Below are 18,022 nucleotides of genomic sequence, written 5' to 3'. Positions count from 1 at the left end.
GATCTAAGACATCAAGCAAGTTCTGAAGACTATATGTGACTTAATATACCTTTAATCACTATTACAAATTAGATAGACTCTTCACTCTACCACAAACAGGACTCCCAAAATCTCACAAACATAGTGTTCTTTTTCTATATTGCAGTATCATGACAAGCATCCTGTTCTCCAGATAGGGAAATAAAAGAGAGAAACTCGGTCTCATACAGAAACAGACAGATGATGACAAACACAAGTTGTAACAAGTGCTACAGATAGTTCGTTCAAAATCACATTCATCAAGTTTGTCAGAGAACAGGAGACAATTTCTGACTACTTTCACAAGCTTAATACAAGTTGAACAAATGGTTTTAACAAACATTTTACAGATTACTGAGGTGACACAGATTTTTCTGTACATCTCACAATGAGATTTTTTGTGCTGCTTTTTTGGAATGTACATTCTACTCTTCATACCACAATTACTCTTCATTTCTTAAGAATGCTTCTCACCTGAACCATCAGTTTTCTGTTTATAGATCATGTCTTTACTTGTGTCTGAAAAAAAAATGGTGTCATCCTGAGCATAGAAGTCAATTCCAACAAAGTATGATGGGCTTCCTGTTACAGGTATGATCACATCTTCCTGCATAGAAAGATTGAACGGGATCCCCCGCACTGCTAGCTGGGATGAAAACAGCAGGAACTGCTGAACAGCTGCAAAAGGAAAGACCAGACACAGTCTTTACCTACTGGGTGAGACAACTGAGCATTAATTGTAAAGCTTTGTTTTCCTTTGGCAGCACTACTATCCCAGAAATGGAAGAAGAAAGCATGAGATAATATGAATTTAAATATACACAGACATGAAAAATAAAATAGAATAAGAAAAACAAAACCAATCCAGAATATTAGGTGATGTAGCCAGGTCTTCCTCTCGTGTTGTTACTGCAGTCCTGATATACCTTTATAGAAAACATTATCCCTATGGATGCAGAGATCTTCTATGTTGATCTCTTTACAGTAATCTACATAAAAATAACTTAAAGGCTTTGTGGAGCCACCTTTGTGGAGCCAGACAGTATCGGAGTACCCAGAAGTATGTCTGCATGGTTAAATAGTCAAACTTCAGACAAGATATCTGGCTTAATGTGCCAATAGCTGCACATGGCAAACCTCCTCGTGACAATTCTCCACCCAGAAAGCAGAGGATTCCTCATGGAAGCCCACAACCCCAAGCCTGAATTTCTTATTCTTGTCGTATTTGTTCAAAGGAAGACCAACTTCATTTGTGCAATACTATAAGCAAGGAGTTCAAAATGTTAATAATAATGCAAAATCTGCATATTAGCAAGCATCCATGGTTGATTTCAGGGCAAAGAGCTTAATTATACACACAATCCATAACAAACTCTCTTAAAATGCTACAGAACATGAGTTAAAGTCATTGTGGCTTGAAATGGACATCAGTAGAAATTATTACATTTAAAGCTGTAAAAAGAGTTGTGATAGAAAAACATGAAGTCCTTTGTATACTGAACCCACAATGCTACAGAAGAGATGTTCCAGAAAAATCTCTACAGTTAATGAAACATTACCACTTTCAGCAATCATAAGGCATTTTCTTACCAACACAATGCTGTCCATCTACATGGAGGTCAAAGCCCAGTACACATCTACAGCGGTAACCTAGTCCATCGTTATCTGTTTTGTGGCTGAGAACACAGATCTGTTCACATCCTCCATTATTATTTCCACAAGGATTTCGTACTGGAAAATTATATAGGTAGGATTATAACTTCAGCTGTAAGCCTAATGTTTTTTTTTTTTTCATTATAATTTTGATATCATAATTTTTTTTTTTCAGGATTTTTCCATCATCCACAATAAATCATGTGGACTCTGTGGGAATTATATCACATGGAAATCATACAACAACTGTTCCATCCAGGAACACACTCAAGACCCACCAGAGCTAACTGGCATTCAAGGTATTCAGCTCTGTACAGATATGTTCAGAGCACAGCACTGAGGCCATCATTAAGGTGATAATTTCCACATATATATTTCTTTATATTTATATTTAATATAAATATATTCATATATTTTATATATCATATTATATATATCAAATATATATATATATATATATATATATCCAGGACCTGGATGAAAGCACTGCATGATAAAGATCAGTCCTAAAAATTTATGTATCATAATTATTTGTTCTTTACAGCAAAATAAAAGTCTTCCATAATTTTTGGCATCTTTTGGTAAGATAATTCCTAAATCTCTATTAATCAGCTAGTCACTGTCTTACCATATGGCTGCCTGGCAGCATGGTAAACTGTCACTCCGTAAGGTCTCAGTGAAGACTGGTAGATGACTTGAGGGTTTGATTCTGAAAACTTGTTAGCTTTCACCACTGCCATTTTGGTCCAATCAGTGAAATAAACACTGTGTTCAAATAAAGTGATTCCATATGGATGAGGAATAATTGAGCCTCCATGAGCTATTGTTCTCCTGTTATAAAGATTTAATTAATTTAATTAATTACAAAATATTATCTAGTAAATAACTTCTCTTGAGAGATCAAAAAGCACAGCATTATTAATTTATTCACTAGCTTTTACTTCTCTAGACATAGAAGCAGCCAAAGTACAGACAAAAAGGAACAAATGAACCAAAGACATAGAGTTAAACATACAGGGTACATAAGCATAAAACATAGAAAAGTGAAAACAGGGAGATGAAAAATGTTAGCCACTTCCGGGAAAACAGGAAGTGGCTAACATTTCAAAATCACAACAACAACAATCAAAAACACAACAAAAGATTCTTAAATACTGAGAGAAAATTAGAAAGCAGCTAACAGAGGAAATGAAAGGATACCTGCAACATTTTAATATATTCAAGAAGCCTTGAGCATAAAAATATTAGGGCTGCAACAGCCACTGGCCAAAAATAAAATCCAGTGTAGACAGTAAATAAATCAATAAATGTAAAAACGAGATTTGTGGAAATGGGGCCTGAACTAATCACCCATGCAAAACCAAAGAAATTGTGTCTATTATTTGCAAGACATTGGAACAATATTTTTCTGGATAAATATTAGGGGGAGAGAGAGAGATTTAAGCCCTCAAAACAACACATAACAATAGCACTACAATATTATTTTCATAGAGTCTTGAAGGAAGATCTACAAATTTGATGAATTCTACAGTTCTACTCTAACGGTTTTCAGGGTGATTTAGGTTCAAGCTGTAGGCATGAGAAATGCAATTAATTGGACAATAAGCTGTATTTTAACATTGTTTGCTAAGACATCTTCTCTTCCCACTTGCACAACATTTACATGATTTTTGGTGTTGCTGTTAGCGATAAGTTTTTATCTCCAAAAACTAGAGATTTTACTGAACACTTTCTTGCCTTAATAAACCCTGAAAACAACCTTGAAAAAAATACAGATAAAGGAGCAGATCAAAGATATCAGTGTTATTTTTAGAATTTTGCAAGTGAAAGAAAACATTAAGCAGTAAGCCTGTCAGCTGACCAGAGGACTGCTTTTCAAGTCACTATGTAAGAGGTATGTTGAAAGTGAACAATTTTGTCTTGTGTTTGAGTAACAGAGACCTATCACAGATACAGAGATAAGCAGGCTTCTAAACACTATACTTTAAGGCACAGTCCCACAAAAACTCAAAGGCTCCTTTCTTGCATGCTGATACATTTTCCACAGCATCACAATAAGGCGAGTGAGGATGTAATTTCTGACAACAAAGATGTATCAAGTATAAAAAGATCAAAACCCAATGCACTTAATACCCATTACACCAAGTGGTGCTTTGGAGATCAACAGTTTAAATAAATTCATTTGTTAAAAAGATGCAAAGATAGGATGGTCTGAGACAATGTATAGTTTTCAAAAATAATAAAATGCAGAAACTATCAAAATGTGTACTACAGTGGTGAGCTATAACTCTTATAGCTAGCATTAACTCTTATAATTAACATTATAAAAAAGTGCAAGCAGGTATTCAATGTAGAAACCAGACAAAGGATGATGAAGGAACTGGGATTTTCCAAAAGTAGTATGACACCATAGATTATCAAGGTACATCACAATCATTATGCTGTAATTTTCGTCCTTTATGAATCCCATTTTTCTGGACAAATTTATCTTTGACCTTGATACAAAATAATCAGTATATCTGTAACCTCCAAGGAATAATATTTCTCCTACCTTTGAAGCCCATCATAAGTTACAGTCTCAATGTAATCAAATCGGCTGTCAACCCAGTAAAGCCTTTTTGATACAATATCCAGAGTTATTCCAGCAGGCCAGCCTAGCTTTGTTTTTATCAAATCCTGGCGGTTTGTGCCATCCATGAAGGCCCTTTCCACTTTAGGATCACCAGACAGACTATCCCAGTCCGAGAAAAATAAATAACTATAAAGAAAAAAAAAAAAAAAAAAAAAAACTCTCATGTTTCGGTGAGATTTCACCCCCAGAAAGCAACATTTTACATGGTATTTGGAAACTACGTCATCATTTAAAACCAGCAGTCCTTCAGACCAGAGCTTAATTCTCAGCATATGTTGAAAACACATTTTACGCGTCCTGCCCAAGAAGTGATCTACATTTTCTTTTTAGAATGAATACAGAAAGAAACATGCTTTCACCCAAAAGACCTCAGAAATACTGAGTGTTCTTTGTAAAATACAAACTTAAGTGTGCTGCCAGAATAAACCAGTGACAAATCCATGCATCATGAAAGCAGCATCCATCACTTTAAACTGCACAAAGCTCCTCCTACCGTTCTCTGAAGATCTAGGTTTCCATGGCTCACATACGTTTCTGAAGCCTATTGGGCTGGGAGACACTAACTTCCCCAGCTTCACCCCACCACTTTATTTCAGATAGTAGGAGATCTGGGGATGGTAACACAAATCTTCAAGGATAACTTCTAGTCTTGGAGGCAACTCCGCAGTCTGTCTGTTTTCAGACAGGTGCATACGTCTGAAAACACATCTGTACGTATACAGATACATTTCAGGTACGTGCTCGTGCACATACAGCTCAAGCAATATAACGGACACCACACAATGGGAGTAAAAGCTGTGTACAGCTCTCCCACAGTAATGTAGGATAGTTTAGGATAGAATGTGAATGTTTAAATGATTTTATGTAAGATTCTGAAATGACTACCCTGAGCTGTTTGTTAGCTCTCCTGCTAGTGCATGTGAATAAAGGAATTTCTGGTATATTTTACCATTACCTGACACTTATCACTTACCCAACAGTTGGATCAAGTGCTATTCCTCTAGGATTTCCCAAATTTTCAGCAATAAGAGTGACACGGTTTTTTCCATCCAAGTTAACCATATCTATTCTGTTCACACTGGTCTCAACCACGTACAGTTTATTGTTAACCCAATCCACTGCTAGATTTTCAGGTGTGTCAACTGAAACATTTAAAACTTCTTGGAAATCAGATCCATCAATATTAATAGAAAAAACCTGAAAGCAATACAAATATTATCAATACTCAAGATGTTTTGCTAATCATGAGTCATCTATCACGACACTCAGCACAGATTCACAACGGGCCACTAGGTACGACCAAATGACTTACTAAGCTATTACACAGCTTAATTTTTTGTTTTTAACTGAAAAAAAATGCAAGAAACACAGGAAGCTTGCATTCAACTAGCATTTCAGAAAAATAAATAAAGTAAGAAGCTATAATAGCCTTGTTCTTTAGCAAATATGGTAAGTTTCTGGATTAAAAAACAGATGAGGGAAGTGCATCTTTCCTGGAATCTGGCAAGAAACAGTATTTGCATTCAATGAAATAAATTAACAGGCTTTAGCAAAGCTCTCTCGAGTGACCAGAAACAACGGGGGAGCTCTTACTGCACCAATCACTACAGGGAAATCACAAGGAAAATTTACTTTGCAAAGTGAAGAAAGTAAAGGAAAGCTCTATACAGACGGAAAGAAGGCTCAGCATTGCTTACGTTTCTCTTTTATTTAAAGCTCACTTTAAATGTATCATGCTCAAGTAGAAATATTATCTTACAAGCAAGCTCAGAGCTACATGAAGCGAGCAACATAAATACAAATTTTTTTATTATACATTAAGTCCTGTGATTCTAACACTGGGTAATATGAAAAGCTAGGAATCACTATCTCTTTCTCAGAACAACTGCATGAAGTTTGAAATGTATCTATATGAAAATACAGATTACCACAAGTAAATATACGCAAGAAAAGTAAGAGCTGAAATGGTTGTATCATTTTAAATATTCTTCAGGTCCAAGTAATGATAACTGAGCAAACCATTAACTGTCTATTGTGTTCTTTGGAAACCTTGTGGATGGAAGAACTTGTGGGCAAGGCAGTACACTACATTGTACATAACCCACAATTTTCTGTTTTAGTTCATCTTAATCTTTGAAAAGAAAAAAACAAAGACAAGCAAAATAAATCCATAACAATTCTTAGAATTTAAGACATCAGAATGGAAATGCATATCATACAAGAATATTCTTAATGTCATTGTTTTCTTCAGGGTACTCTAGTTATGACTTAATTAGATTAATTAATCCTAAGTAGTTACTTAAAATTTAACGATATTGGGGCAGATACAAAACCAGTCCTGGCCATATGAGGTGTGCAGAGGAAAAACACATATTACCTTTTATTTGCACCTTTTACAGACATAAGATAAATCTCCTGTCTCATTGAAGTTCAAATTTGACCCTGACTTAACACAGCTACTATCAATGCAATTGCAATAACAGGAACTCTCTGCAGTTAATAGAAAAATGCCAGAATTGATTACAAGTAAAAAAATCTGTGTGCTCATTTCCTGTCCTACTTGAAAGCCACGCAGGGTGCTTTCCAACAGAAGTAACATTGGTACTGTAGTGAAAATGCTACTTTTCTGCTCTGGGTAGGTTCGTAATAACAGTGACACCAAACTGATCCGTACATGGTGTCAGCAGGAGGCAGGCCATGGATTCTCCTTTACTCTGTATGGCAGCCAACATGGTGATGAAGATTCTGGAGTTTCAGCATTTGACCTGGGACTTTTTTTGTTTCATTAAATTATGCATGGAGAAGAAAGAACAAGGGTGATGTCTGGCTTTCACAAGGGTCTCCAGACTGTTTTGTGTGTGTGTGTGTGTTTTGTTTTTTTTTAATTACTCTGTTATACCCTACCTTGAAGCTAAAATATTTCCTCTTCAAAAAAAAAATGTAACAAAATACTGGCTTATTACACAAAATACTGTCAATATTTGTTATCTAAGCTCAATTACAGTGCTATTTGAAGTATATGAAGAAATTTGATTTTTATCATCTTGGAAGGCATACAGTTTTTACATTTTACATGATCATGTTCCAAAAAATTACCAAGAAAAAATTGTTCAGTTTTGAAAGAATGTCTACTATTTCTCTTAATTAGTTTTTTGGACTCTATCTCAAATAAAATTAAAAGTTGCTCAAGACATTCCCACATAATAGGATTCTTTGTTAAATATGTCACATGTAATAGTATAGCTTGAAAAATGCAGTCATTAACATAAAACATTTCAAGGAGCTTTTTTGTTAGAAAACAAAAATACAGCCAGCTTGTGCTCTCAAAAATGAAAGCCTATCAACACATTCAGCTTCTGGCTGTTCTCTACTTCCACATACACAAAAATTTATTATTCTCGAAATTTCTACCCACCTTATCTTGCACTGTATCAGTCCAAAAGATCCTGTGCAAATAAAAGTGAAAGTCCACACCAACTGCAACACCACGATTCTGCGACTGCACCAAAGTACGAAAACTTCTTCCATGAAGATCTCCAATCAGTAAATCCCGGCCATTGGAAAAAATAATTGACGCAACACCAGCTGAAAGCAGGGGTAACAAATATATGACTACTCTGCAACTGAGCTATTTGCAAAGGGACACCGTAATATATACATATGCACATCCTGTATAGATGGTTCTATGTGAGTACTAATTTGTTTTGATTTGCCTTTAGTTTCCAGTCTTGGTGCAAACCAGGCAGCAATACGTATTTAAAGCTCTGCCAAATAGAACTTCTACAAAACTTCTCTGCATCTTAACTCAAAGATTCAACTCTCCTATCTCCTTTAATCGAAGTATAAATTTTCTTAAGATTTTTCTGCCCAATGGGATTCAGATATTCTTTAATTCTAGCAGTCAGACCATGTTCCTTAGGCTTTTTCTGTACTGCTCTTTCCACCTTCTTTACTCCCTCATCTCCTCAGAAGATCTTTGCTGTATCTTACAGCAGAAGAGAGATTCCAGTAAATCTTTGAAGGAAAGCTCATTTCCAAAGTAGGTGTCTGTTAAAAGGTTTAATGTATGTCTGAGAAGAATATATTTAAGTCCAAATATTACTCACCTTACACAGAGAACCCTCCCCAGTAAAAATGAATCCAAGGAAACCAATTTAGAGCATGTATGAACTCCACAATAATGACAGAAAAATCAACACTTTAACAACTCAGTGGCCTAAAAGTCACACTAGTTTGAATGGAAAGCTTCTTGTGAAGGATACAGAACTTTTCTCAAAACAGAATAATCGTTCCTTGTGCTGCCATATGCACGTCTTAATACAGTCAAATTTCATTAGCTCCAATAATTCTTTTTTGAGCTCATACTTAGAAAATTGCAGAATGATGGCTGCTCTGCAGCAATTGCAAAGAAAGAAGGGGGAGGGAACTGCAATGTTCATGCTTTTCAGAAAAGCAAGACTGCTAATCAGCCATGCTAAGCAGGGACTCCCATTCCTGCTGGCAGGAACACCTGCCTCACACAAAAGCCTAGCAGGCTCTTACATCTCCAGAAAAAAAAAGAGCTTCCCAGGGTCTGCTTTCAGAACAGAGCAGGAGGTGAACAACCAGGAGGAGCTGCCTACTGTTGATGGGGAACCACACTCTGTGTGAGGCAAGCATTGTTGCGTTTGAACTCACAATTCAACAAAAACATTTTCCTGTATGGTACAGTCCTCCTAAAAAATAATGAATTTTCCTGATTTCTCGGTCCCATCGAGTTCCACAACAAGAGGGTCAGGAAACTGCCTCCCACAGGAACAAGAACTCATCTATTAAGTATGGCTCTGGCAAGGACCTCCCAGATCTGGGGAAGTCATGAATTTTGAATAAGGGCTGGGGCCCAGAAGCGATGGTTCTGGGGAGAAGCAACTCTGCTCAGGCAGCCAGATCCACCAGTCTACAGGTGCCAGCGCATACATGCCAGTCTCTTGTTGATCTCTGCTGGTGTTCTGAATGCTGTCCTGACCTTAAAACCTCAAGGCCAGAGCTGAGTTAAAATCAAACACAGATGTACATTTTATAGTTATGTGAGCTGCCCCATTTTAAACTCTATTTATTAGTCCAACAACAGCAAGAGACTCTTGCACTTCTGCATACTAACCTGAAGTGTTGGCCCTACAGTGTCGATGATGCTCTAGGAAATAACCATCCACACAGTGACACTGGTGATGTCCCACACGATCTTCACACAGCTGGTCACAGACACCCCACATTTTGCAGTCGTCAAAATCTGTTAAGTGAATAAGGTATATTTAAAAACAAAGATTTGTATAAAAGGAATGGCATTGTATTTGGGAAGCTTCAAGTTTGTCCTCTCTGCTTGTTTTATATCTGTTTGCAAAATGATGGCATGCGAAAAGAAGTTTTGCATGGTTTTTTCATAAATGCGTCAGTTTTCTACTTCTAGATAAGAGAACAACTGGTTTTTGCTGCCCAGATATCTACCCAATAAAAAAAAATAATAATAAAAAAAAAACTGCCAGGTGAGGAAGAAAAATGATTGGAAGGGAAGGGATGTTATTGTCTTCTTTCCACAACACATAAATTATCTATGCAGCATTCTTGCTGCACTAGATGCAAGTACATTTCATATACGCACACACACATCTGGCTGGATTTCTCTGAAGGTGAGCCATATCTTAACATGAGCATAGTACCGAGTCAAGCTAACAAGCTGTACTGGGTCCAGCTGGGATGGAGTTAACTTTCCCCACAGCAGCCCACATAGTGCCGTGGCTCTGCAATTGTAGCTAGAACAGCACCAACATCAACCCAACATTTTGTCTGCTGCTCAGCAGTGCTGGCACAGCACCAAGACTCTCTCCAAGCCCCCCAAGGCCAGCAGGCTATGGTGGGCAAGAGGCAGGGAGAGGACAGCCAGGGCAGCCGACCAGAGCTGACCAAAGGGATAATCCATACCTGTGGCAGCATGCTCAGCCATAAAACTGGAAAAAAGATAGAAGGGAGGGCTCTTGTTATGAAAATGTCTGTCCTCCCAAACAACCACTATGCTTACTGGGGCCCTGATTCCCAAGATATGGCCAAGCATCGCTTGCTGATGGGAAGCAGCGAATAATTGTTTTCTCTCTCCTTGCTTCTGTGCAACCATTGCTTTTTTTTTTTCTCTCTCTTTTTCCCTTGAATAAATTATCCTTATTTCACCACCACCACCACCCCCCTTATTTTTTTTTTTTTTTATTTTGATCATATTTTCTCTCCCCCTTCTTCCTTTGAGGAGGTGGAGTGAAAGAGTGGTATTGTGGAGTTTACTTGGCCACTGGCATTAAATCACCACACAAGCCCTGCTAAAAGGCAGTTTTTACTAGCTCAGACTAAGTACCATGCTAACACAGGTGTCTGGTTTCCAGTTAAAAGCTGGCTTCACACCAGAACGAGACAGCAAAAAGTACAAGGAAAAAAGTTCATTTTAGCACGCAAAATACTATATAAGTGGAGTTTGCAGCAAGGACAACTCAGCAAGTTCTCACAGATATGCTCTAAAAGTAATTTCCAGGGTTCCTGCAGAATCTTTAACTTTCAAAACTGTGAAGTATCTGCCTCATCTTCTTGTAAAAACATGAATTTTTATAATTATGACTTGAAAAAAAGAATTAAAAAAAATCAGATCTGAGCATTGTCTGATGTCTCATGATATCTGTCATTATTTAAAGCCCAAGAGATTTCTAAGACTACTTAACACATGATTTTGTGACATTAAAAGCCTATCCTCCTTCACTTGAAAACTCAGTGTTACCAGTATGCTACATTGCTGGAAACTGGCAATTCTACTATTAAGCCAAAAATGGAGAAAATGAAATCTCAAGTACTATTCATACTGAAATCTTTTTTTAAATATTTGTAGACACATAAGTAAAAATGAAGTATTTCCTAGATAGTACATTTTGGTACTGAAAAAATGTTGACAGTAGCTTTCCAGCTTCCATGCATGTTAAAAATCAACAGTATACAGTGAGACAGAAGCAGATGAAGAGAAGATACACTTTGCTAATACTGTGGCTTAATTCTTCTGCCTGTAAACCAGTAAGACTGATTTAAAATAAGATCTGGAATTGTACACTATGCTGTTCCTCCATCACAAGTTTCTTTCACTACAAATATATTTAGTGCATCTGTGCAAACCAAAATACATTGATCTGAATTTCAAAGACACAAACAGACACATAAGTTTACAAGGTAGTCAAGGGGAACAAAAGACTCGCTTAAACTGCACCAGGTTTGCAAATGTGTCCTACTTGTATTTCCCACATAAGACTGGAAGAATAATTTTGTGCCTGGAGTCAGTGCATTGACTCCTCCTTTCTATTAAGAGCAACCATGCTGCCACTGCAGCTCATACAGCCCCAGGCTACCCAGTATTCTTGACAATACAGAAATCTCATGAGAGATGGAGCACCTGGAATACTTTTAGTAGCACAAGCACCACAGCTTGGGTTGAAAGCTGATAAAAGAATCTGGGTAAATATCTGACATTAGGCAGTGCTAAATGTGTCTCCATGCAACAGTTGTACTATTTAGATATTCATTTGCTGACTTCAGAGATTCTCTATTTACCAGTACAACCATCCACTTGGAACTCAGCTTCCCAGTATCCAGACTTGCCCAATGAGCTGTGAGAAGGTACCAGATACCTGCACTCACTGTGTTTCACTTACCAATACAAGTACGACTGTCATTGCTACTTATGGTATATCCCGCAGGGCAGTAACACATCCCTCCCGAAGGAGAAGAATGACAGCGGTACTGGCAGCTCAGAGCAGCACAGTGCGATATGTCTAAAAAGGAAATGAAATAGTTCAGAAATACAAGTATAGCTATTACTGGCAGAACAGCTTTGCCTCACTTGACGGTTACAAAGCTATAGCCTTTTCAATGATGAACCTACAATTTCAGGAACAGTTTCTTAGAACAAATATGCACAAGAAATGATGTCTGAAGTTCCACAAAAATCCCATATGCTCACACACATGCAGGCAAGGAAATTAAATGAAAGGAAGAAGGTAGGCTAATGTTTATAATAGGGTTTGAGAATAGAGTTAAAAGATAAGAACTAATCTTCTAAGAGACACCACTAGTAAGAATGTCATGTGAACAGATGCACAGAGGAAGCCATCTGCAACATACCATACCTTTCTCTGGTTCCACAAAACCTACTGGTGAACAACACCTCCTTGAGCTCCATCTATTGGCACATAACCTCATAATTTACTGTTTTATGCTGAAAAAATAACCTTTTTCATTATATTAAGAAGTATATGCCTACTACTCCAATACATTAGAATACAGTGGATGGATTGCATCCATGGAAAAACTCGTCCTTTTCTTCTGTCTTCATACTTTTTATCTTTATCACTCTTCCCTTTCTTTGTACTAATAACTAATAAACAGTTCCGTGACAGGTGACCAAATTAAAATTGTAGAGCACTTGCTGACTTACTCCTACTTCCTTTTCTTCCTCCTTTTCTTACTGCTTCTTGTTAAACAATTCATTTTGCTGCCCACATCTGATGTCACAACTACATCATTTAGCAAAGCAAGACGTGCTCTTATCCTAGTTTTATATTCCTGTTATTTTTTCCTGTCTTCCTATTCCAAAAGGCATGGTTTCATTAATAGGAATTTTCCTCTTCCTAAAAATTGAAAATGTAAAATATCCTGGTCCTGATTCTCAGTGAGAACCAATGTTCCTAAGAGAGAAGTCAATAGGAATTACGCATGTTCATTGCTTCCAACAGAAAAAACACAGTACACCACCAATTAATGAACCAGATATCCCAGGTGAAAAGACATTTTTGAAAACTCTAATCTAAGTGACTTAGCCAAGGCATACGAGACAGTGTTCCTGTGTTCCAAACAGTATTCAACATTCCTTGTTGCTTACAGAAAGAGAAAAACACAAACACTTAAGTTAAAAAGGCATACTGTACACTTTTCCAAGCCTTCCAGAGTACATTTTAGGATACATAGAAGGAATTAAAATCCTCATCTGTGAAACTTCATGCATGGATTTACAAAAGGAGTGCTTTGTCCACAACACGTATGCCTTTTTCAGACCATTCAGACAAAACAGTACCAATAAAATAGCAAGGTTCCAAAATTTCTGCTTTATCAGATAAAAGGTGAATGTAAAAAGATATCAATACAGATATTTCTACTGTTCTATGGATGCTTTTGATTCTAATACATACTACAATGTCTGCCCGCAGTGATGTTAGTTTCATCTTCTCCTGCAGGGCAGTCTGCAGCTCCATCACACACTTTCCCAATTGGAATGCAATGCCCTGACCCAGGGCAGGCCCACTCTCCTGGGTAGCATTCATGATGACCACTTTCTGTGGAGAATAGAAACAAGTCTAATTAAGGAATATATTTCAAATAACACTTTATGTTTCTTCCCTAAAACCTTCCCAAAGCATCTCAATCCTCCATTATTCAGTTTCTGATTCCTGCACACAGCTGGGAAAGACTATAAAAGAAATATCATCTGTACTTCCTCCTTGTCATGCTCTTTCTTCTACCTTCAAACTACAATGGAAACAACACTTGTGCAGACATATGAATTATTTTCATTTTCTGTCGTATTTAGAAAAAGTAAAAGAATTTAGCTCTAGAGTAACTAGTATACCAGAAATGGAAACACAGTTTTGTGGTCTAAAAACATATAAAGGCTGTCTAGATGAAGTGGAAAAGGCCAATGAAATAGAAAAAACACCCACACTTTTATTCATTCAAATTTCTGTTTCTTGCCTGACAGACCTTGGCAGGAACTGAGTTTTTCTCATTATCAACCAATTTTTTATTTTTTTATTTTTGGTTAATAGAAGCCTTATGTCTCTCTAGTGGATAACCTAAAAATTTGCACAGGAAAAAAAAAGTTTGCATCATATTTAGTATCACAGCAATAATTATCATATACACTACAACATGCTAAATATTGCCTAAGTTTAAAAAAAAATGGTAAAGATGGAATTCTAAGGTTTTCACAGAAAGAAACATGTTAAAAACATCTTGATTGGTCAATATTCCACAGAATTAGCTTAGTGAGGGCTTCCTGTGAAAACATCATCATTAGAAATTATCATTAATACATACCACATCCTCTTTCATCTTCATTATCTTCGCAATCATCATCTCCATCACATATCCAGCTCTGATGAATGCAGCGGCCACTTGGACAAGTGAAGAAGTTGCCTCTGCAAGTTGCATAAGCTAAGGAAAGGAACACCAGTAAATCCATGTACTCTAAGTTACAAAATGCTCAAAATACTACTTTGGTTTGGTAGATGAATAATCATTTATTATCTCTCCAGTAAAACTGAGCTAGTTCCATATCTCATATATATTGTAAACAGTGTTGTTTTGCTCTGGTTTCAGGTATGAATTTTATTTTTAAATCGTACTGGTGTTTTTTATTACAGAAATGAGAAGACAGGCTAAATTTCTCAACTAATTGTGCAACTAGATGTACAAGACATTATTACCAAGATTCTTGAAGGTGGACATAACGAGGAGATGATACTCAAGGTAGCAGGGGTAAAGATATTTGTATGCCTTGTACACAGAGAAAGAGAGTAAAAAACTCAAACAACATTTATGTCCAGTAATGTCTAAGCCCTCTATGGTTGTTAAGCATTTCCTGGTAAGAATTCATAAACATTTATGGGTCCTCCAAAGGACAGACATTGCCAAAGAGATAACAGAGAAATATCCTAGGGGAAAGAAGCCATGCTGGTGTTAGGTCCTAGGATAGAGAAACTAAATAGCAACATATGGCCTTCCAACAATACACAAAATAAAATTAACTCAGATCCCATAAACAATGGGGGACCTCTTTAAATACTAAATACTTAGTCAGACAAGTGACAGCTTTGTATCGATGATGTTGGTTGGAAATGTAATACCCTGGAATACATGAGCGTGAAGAATGGAATAAGCAGGAAATTTCCAGAAAGATAACTGTTAATTATAGACCTGACATGAACATCTAAAAGATAACTAGCTGTACAGCTAGAAGTCTGTAGAGTTGTACATTACAGACAGTGGGAATAATTCTAGAAAATCCATTCCGTCTACCAGAAATTAAAAATGCAAAAAGGAACCAAATCAATTTGGGCCAAAATAATAATAATAATAATAAATAATAATAAAAAAACACTTTGGATCATACTAAACTGAAGAAAATGACAAGAACATCAAGAAGCAAGCTGTCACTGAATCCAGCACATTCAAATAGTTACTGCTTAGTAAGGTGCTTATGCAGCAAAGTCAGCCTGGAAAAAGTTTACTGAAGCAGCATTGCTTTTGCTAAAAAAAAATAAAATACATAGATACGTAGAACAGTGACTAGCTTCTGACGGCCAGATAGCCGAGCAATATATTTTTGTTATGTGCTGTGCATTTGAACCAGTGCTTAGTAAAGAATTTAAAGAAAGATAAGAAAAAAAAGAAAAAAAAAAGAAAAAAAAAACCCTCATACTGCAAGAATTTTCATCACTCCTGTCTCCACAGTCATCATCATGGTCACAGATAAAGGCTCGTGGGATACACTCTCCATTAGCACACTGAAACTGCGTACTGGTACATCCATGTGCTGAAAGAGATTTTAGCACAGAAAAACATACAGGAAATCTGTCAGAAAATCGCAAATATTATACTTTATTGAACATCTTTTAAAGTTAATTTGTTTGGAATCTCTCTGCATGTGGTACTTACTGCAGTTTGTTTCATCAGAAGAATCTCTGCAATCAACTTTGCCATCACATCGTTGGCTTGCATTAAAACATGCTCCATTTGCGCAGGATAACTGCTCACATCTTGGGTAGCCTACAATAAAAAATCCCTTGGTGTTAACACGGGTATTAGACTATAGACTATGAGTCATACATATCCAGATATCCACTAGAATATCCTCATTTATTGGAAAACAAACCAGGAATATACAACTTGCTATACTACTACTACTGAAAAACAATCCATTTATCTAACGTATGTCTCCTCTAACAGCTATTTAACACTATCTTCTATGTAGTTACTAAAAATCCTTACCAAAAAATGAGGGAAAAATCAGATGCCCTCCTGCAGCTCAAAAATATTTGCAATCCAAAGAGTTTATAGTATGACAGAAGATGATGCAATATGAAAGGAGAGCAAGCAGTGAATATTTTTTATTTTCTAATATTTCAGTTTTACATTTTATTCATTTTAATAGAAGTGTTTAGGTAGAAAAGAGGTTCCTGAAGTTTACAGTCCCTAGATCCTCCCAGAATTTTGCAAGCTCTCACACCCAAAGACTTCACAATTTTAAGCTTTTGTTCTAATTAAACCAAGGATGTTAAACTCCAAAGTCCACGATCCACTTTGGGATCACTGTTTTTTATTACTCATATTCCCCTTCCCAAAACTAACAAACAAAAATCTGTAGAACTAATGATTTTTCACTTTCTGGATGTTGTACGTAAGTAGATGGCCTACAATCCGTGGGATTATTTCAAATAACTTGAAATCAATTCTGAAAATATTTATACATATGAGCAGTGAGTTCAATGGAACTACCCAACCAATTCAGCACATGCAGTACTAATGCTGAGTGGGAGGGGATATTGCAAATAGACAAAAGCTATTTACTTCAGGCAACTAAAATAATTGCTATTTTTAGAAGTGGGATTTATTGAACATTTTCCTCTGTGTGGAGGGATATTATAGCAAGGCTCTCACTTAGGCACGTTTTAATTCATACTCTTGAAATTCAAAACATGGATCTTAAATTACTTCCGTAGAACTCAGAAAAGCTGCAATATTTCCAGGCAGTTGCAAACTTGTGCAACGTATCATCACATTCCCAGTAATCTTCAGTCACCTGTGGATGCGGTTTACATTATTTTAAGTGTTAAGTTCTCAATGTGAGAACATAAACAGCTGTGTTGATGTCCACTGGAACAGGTCTAACCCAACTGCCTCCCTAATAGATTCAATTACATTTCATTCACTTTTACCACACTTAATGTAAATCAGCAACTGGCAGGTAGGGACAGCAAGTGGTTAATCCAAGAAAGGTAGCTGCTACATTCTTACCTGTGGCCTTCTGCTGCTAGTTCCCTAAGCTTTCATTCCAACACCTTGCGTGGACAATGTCAACACGTGCCCTAAACATTCCCTTGTCTCTCTTGTACAGGGGGAGCCCAGAACAGGAAAGTTGCCTGTTCCTTACAGGTGCTAGTGAACAAGACTTGAGAAACTCTGGCTTTCCAAAATTAAGAAAATGTTAGTGAGCTGAGTTTTCTACTCCATATCACTAAAAGGAAAATTCTGAAAAGGAAAAGAATCTGGACCTTGGCAGAGGGAGTTAGAAGGGGAAAGAGCGCCCTAAACCGGAATACTTATACATATATACGGAATACTTATACAATACTTAACGATAAGCCCTCCAGCAAAGAAAATCTTGAAGGTGAGTATTGTGACATTTTGAATTGAGGTGGGAAGTTCTTACATTATTCACTGCATTTACGATTTATGGCTTGCAAAATAAGCATCTTGTAGTTTTGACTTTTTTTAAAAAAAAAAAAAAAAAAAGATTTCTCTGTGAGCACCTCATCCCAGAGCAGTATATTTCGGTATTAAAAAAACAAAAAAAAAAAAAAAAAAAAAAAAAAAAAAAAAAAAAAA

General features: G+C 36.6%; 1 protein-coding gene across 8 annotated transcripts in view; it reads right to left on the bottom strand.

Annotated features, from left to right (window-relative positions):
- Positions 1-18,022, bottom strand: part of LRP2 (LDL receptor related protein 2) — a 121,016-nt gene that overhangs the window by 71,075 nt on the left and 31,919 nt on the right. For 7 of the 8 annotated variants that reach the window (XM_035332177.1, XM_035332175.1, XM_035332180.1 and 4 more), the window contains 12 exons: positions 16,073-16,183; positions 15,837-15,950; positions 14,453-14,569; positions 13,549-13,692; positions 12,016-12,135; positions 9,444-9,572; positions 7,719-7,888; positions 5,277-5,500; positions 4,223-4,429; positions 2,300-2,502; positions 1,609-1,749; positions 493-696 (listed from right to left, as the gene is read on the bottom strand). In XM_035332177.1, coding sequence (XP_035188068.1) covers positions 493-696; positions 1,609-1,749; positions 2,300-2,502; positions 4,223-4,429; positions 5,277-5,500; positions 7,719-7,888; positions 9,444-9,572; positions 12,016-12,135; positions 13,549-13,692; positions 14,453-14,569; positions 15,837-15,950; positions 16,073-16,183 — 1,884 coding nt within the window. The remainder of the gene's footprint in view (positions 1-492; positions 697-1,608; positions 1,750-2,299; positions 2,503-4,222; positions 4,430-5,276; positions 5,501-7,718; positions 7,889-9,443; positions 9,573-12,015; positions 12,136-13,548; positions 13,693-14,452; positions 14,570-15,836; positions 15,951-16,072; positions 16,184-18,022) is intronic. The other variant, XM_035332183.1, reaches the window with a different exon arrangement.

The sequence above is a fragment of the Oxyura jamaicensis genome, chromosome 7 (assembly GCF_011077185.1).
Source record: "Oxyura jamaicensis isolate SHBP4307 breed ruddy duck chromosome 7, BPBGC_Ojam_1.0, whole genome shotgun sequence".
Lineage (NCBI taxonomy): Eukaryota > Metazoa > Chordata > Aves > Anseriformes > Anatidae > Oxyura > Oxyura jamaicensis.
Note: the sequence above shows the minus strand (reverse complement) of the source record. Positions and strands in the feature narration are given on the sequence as shown.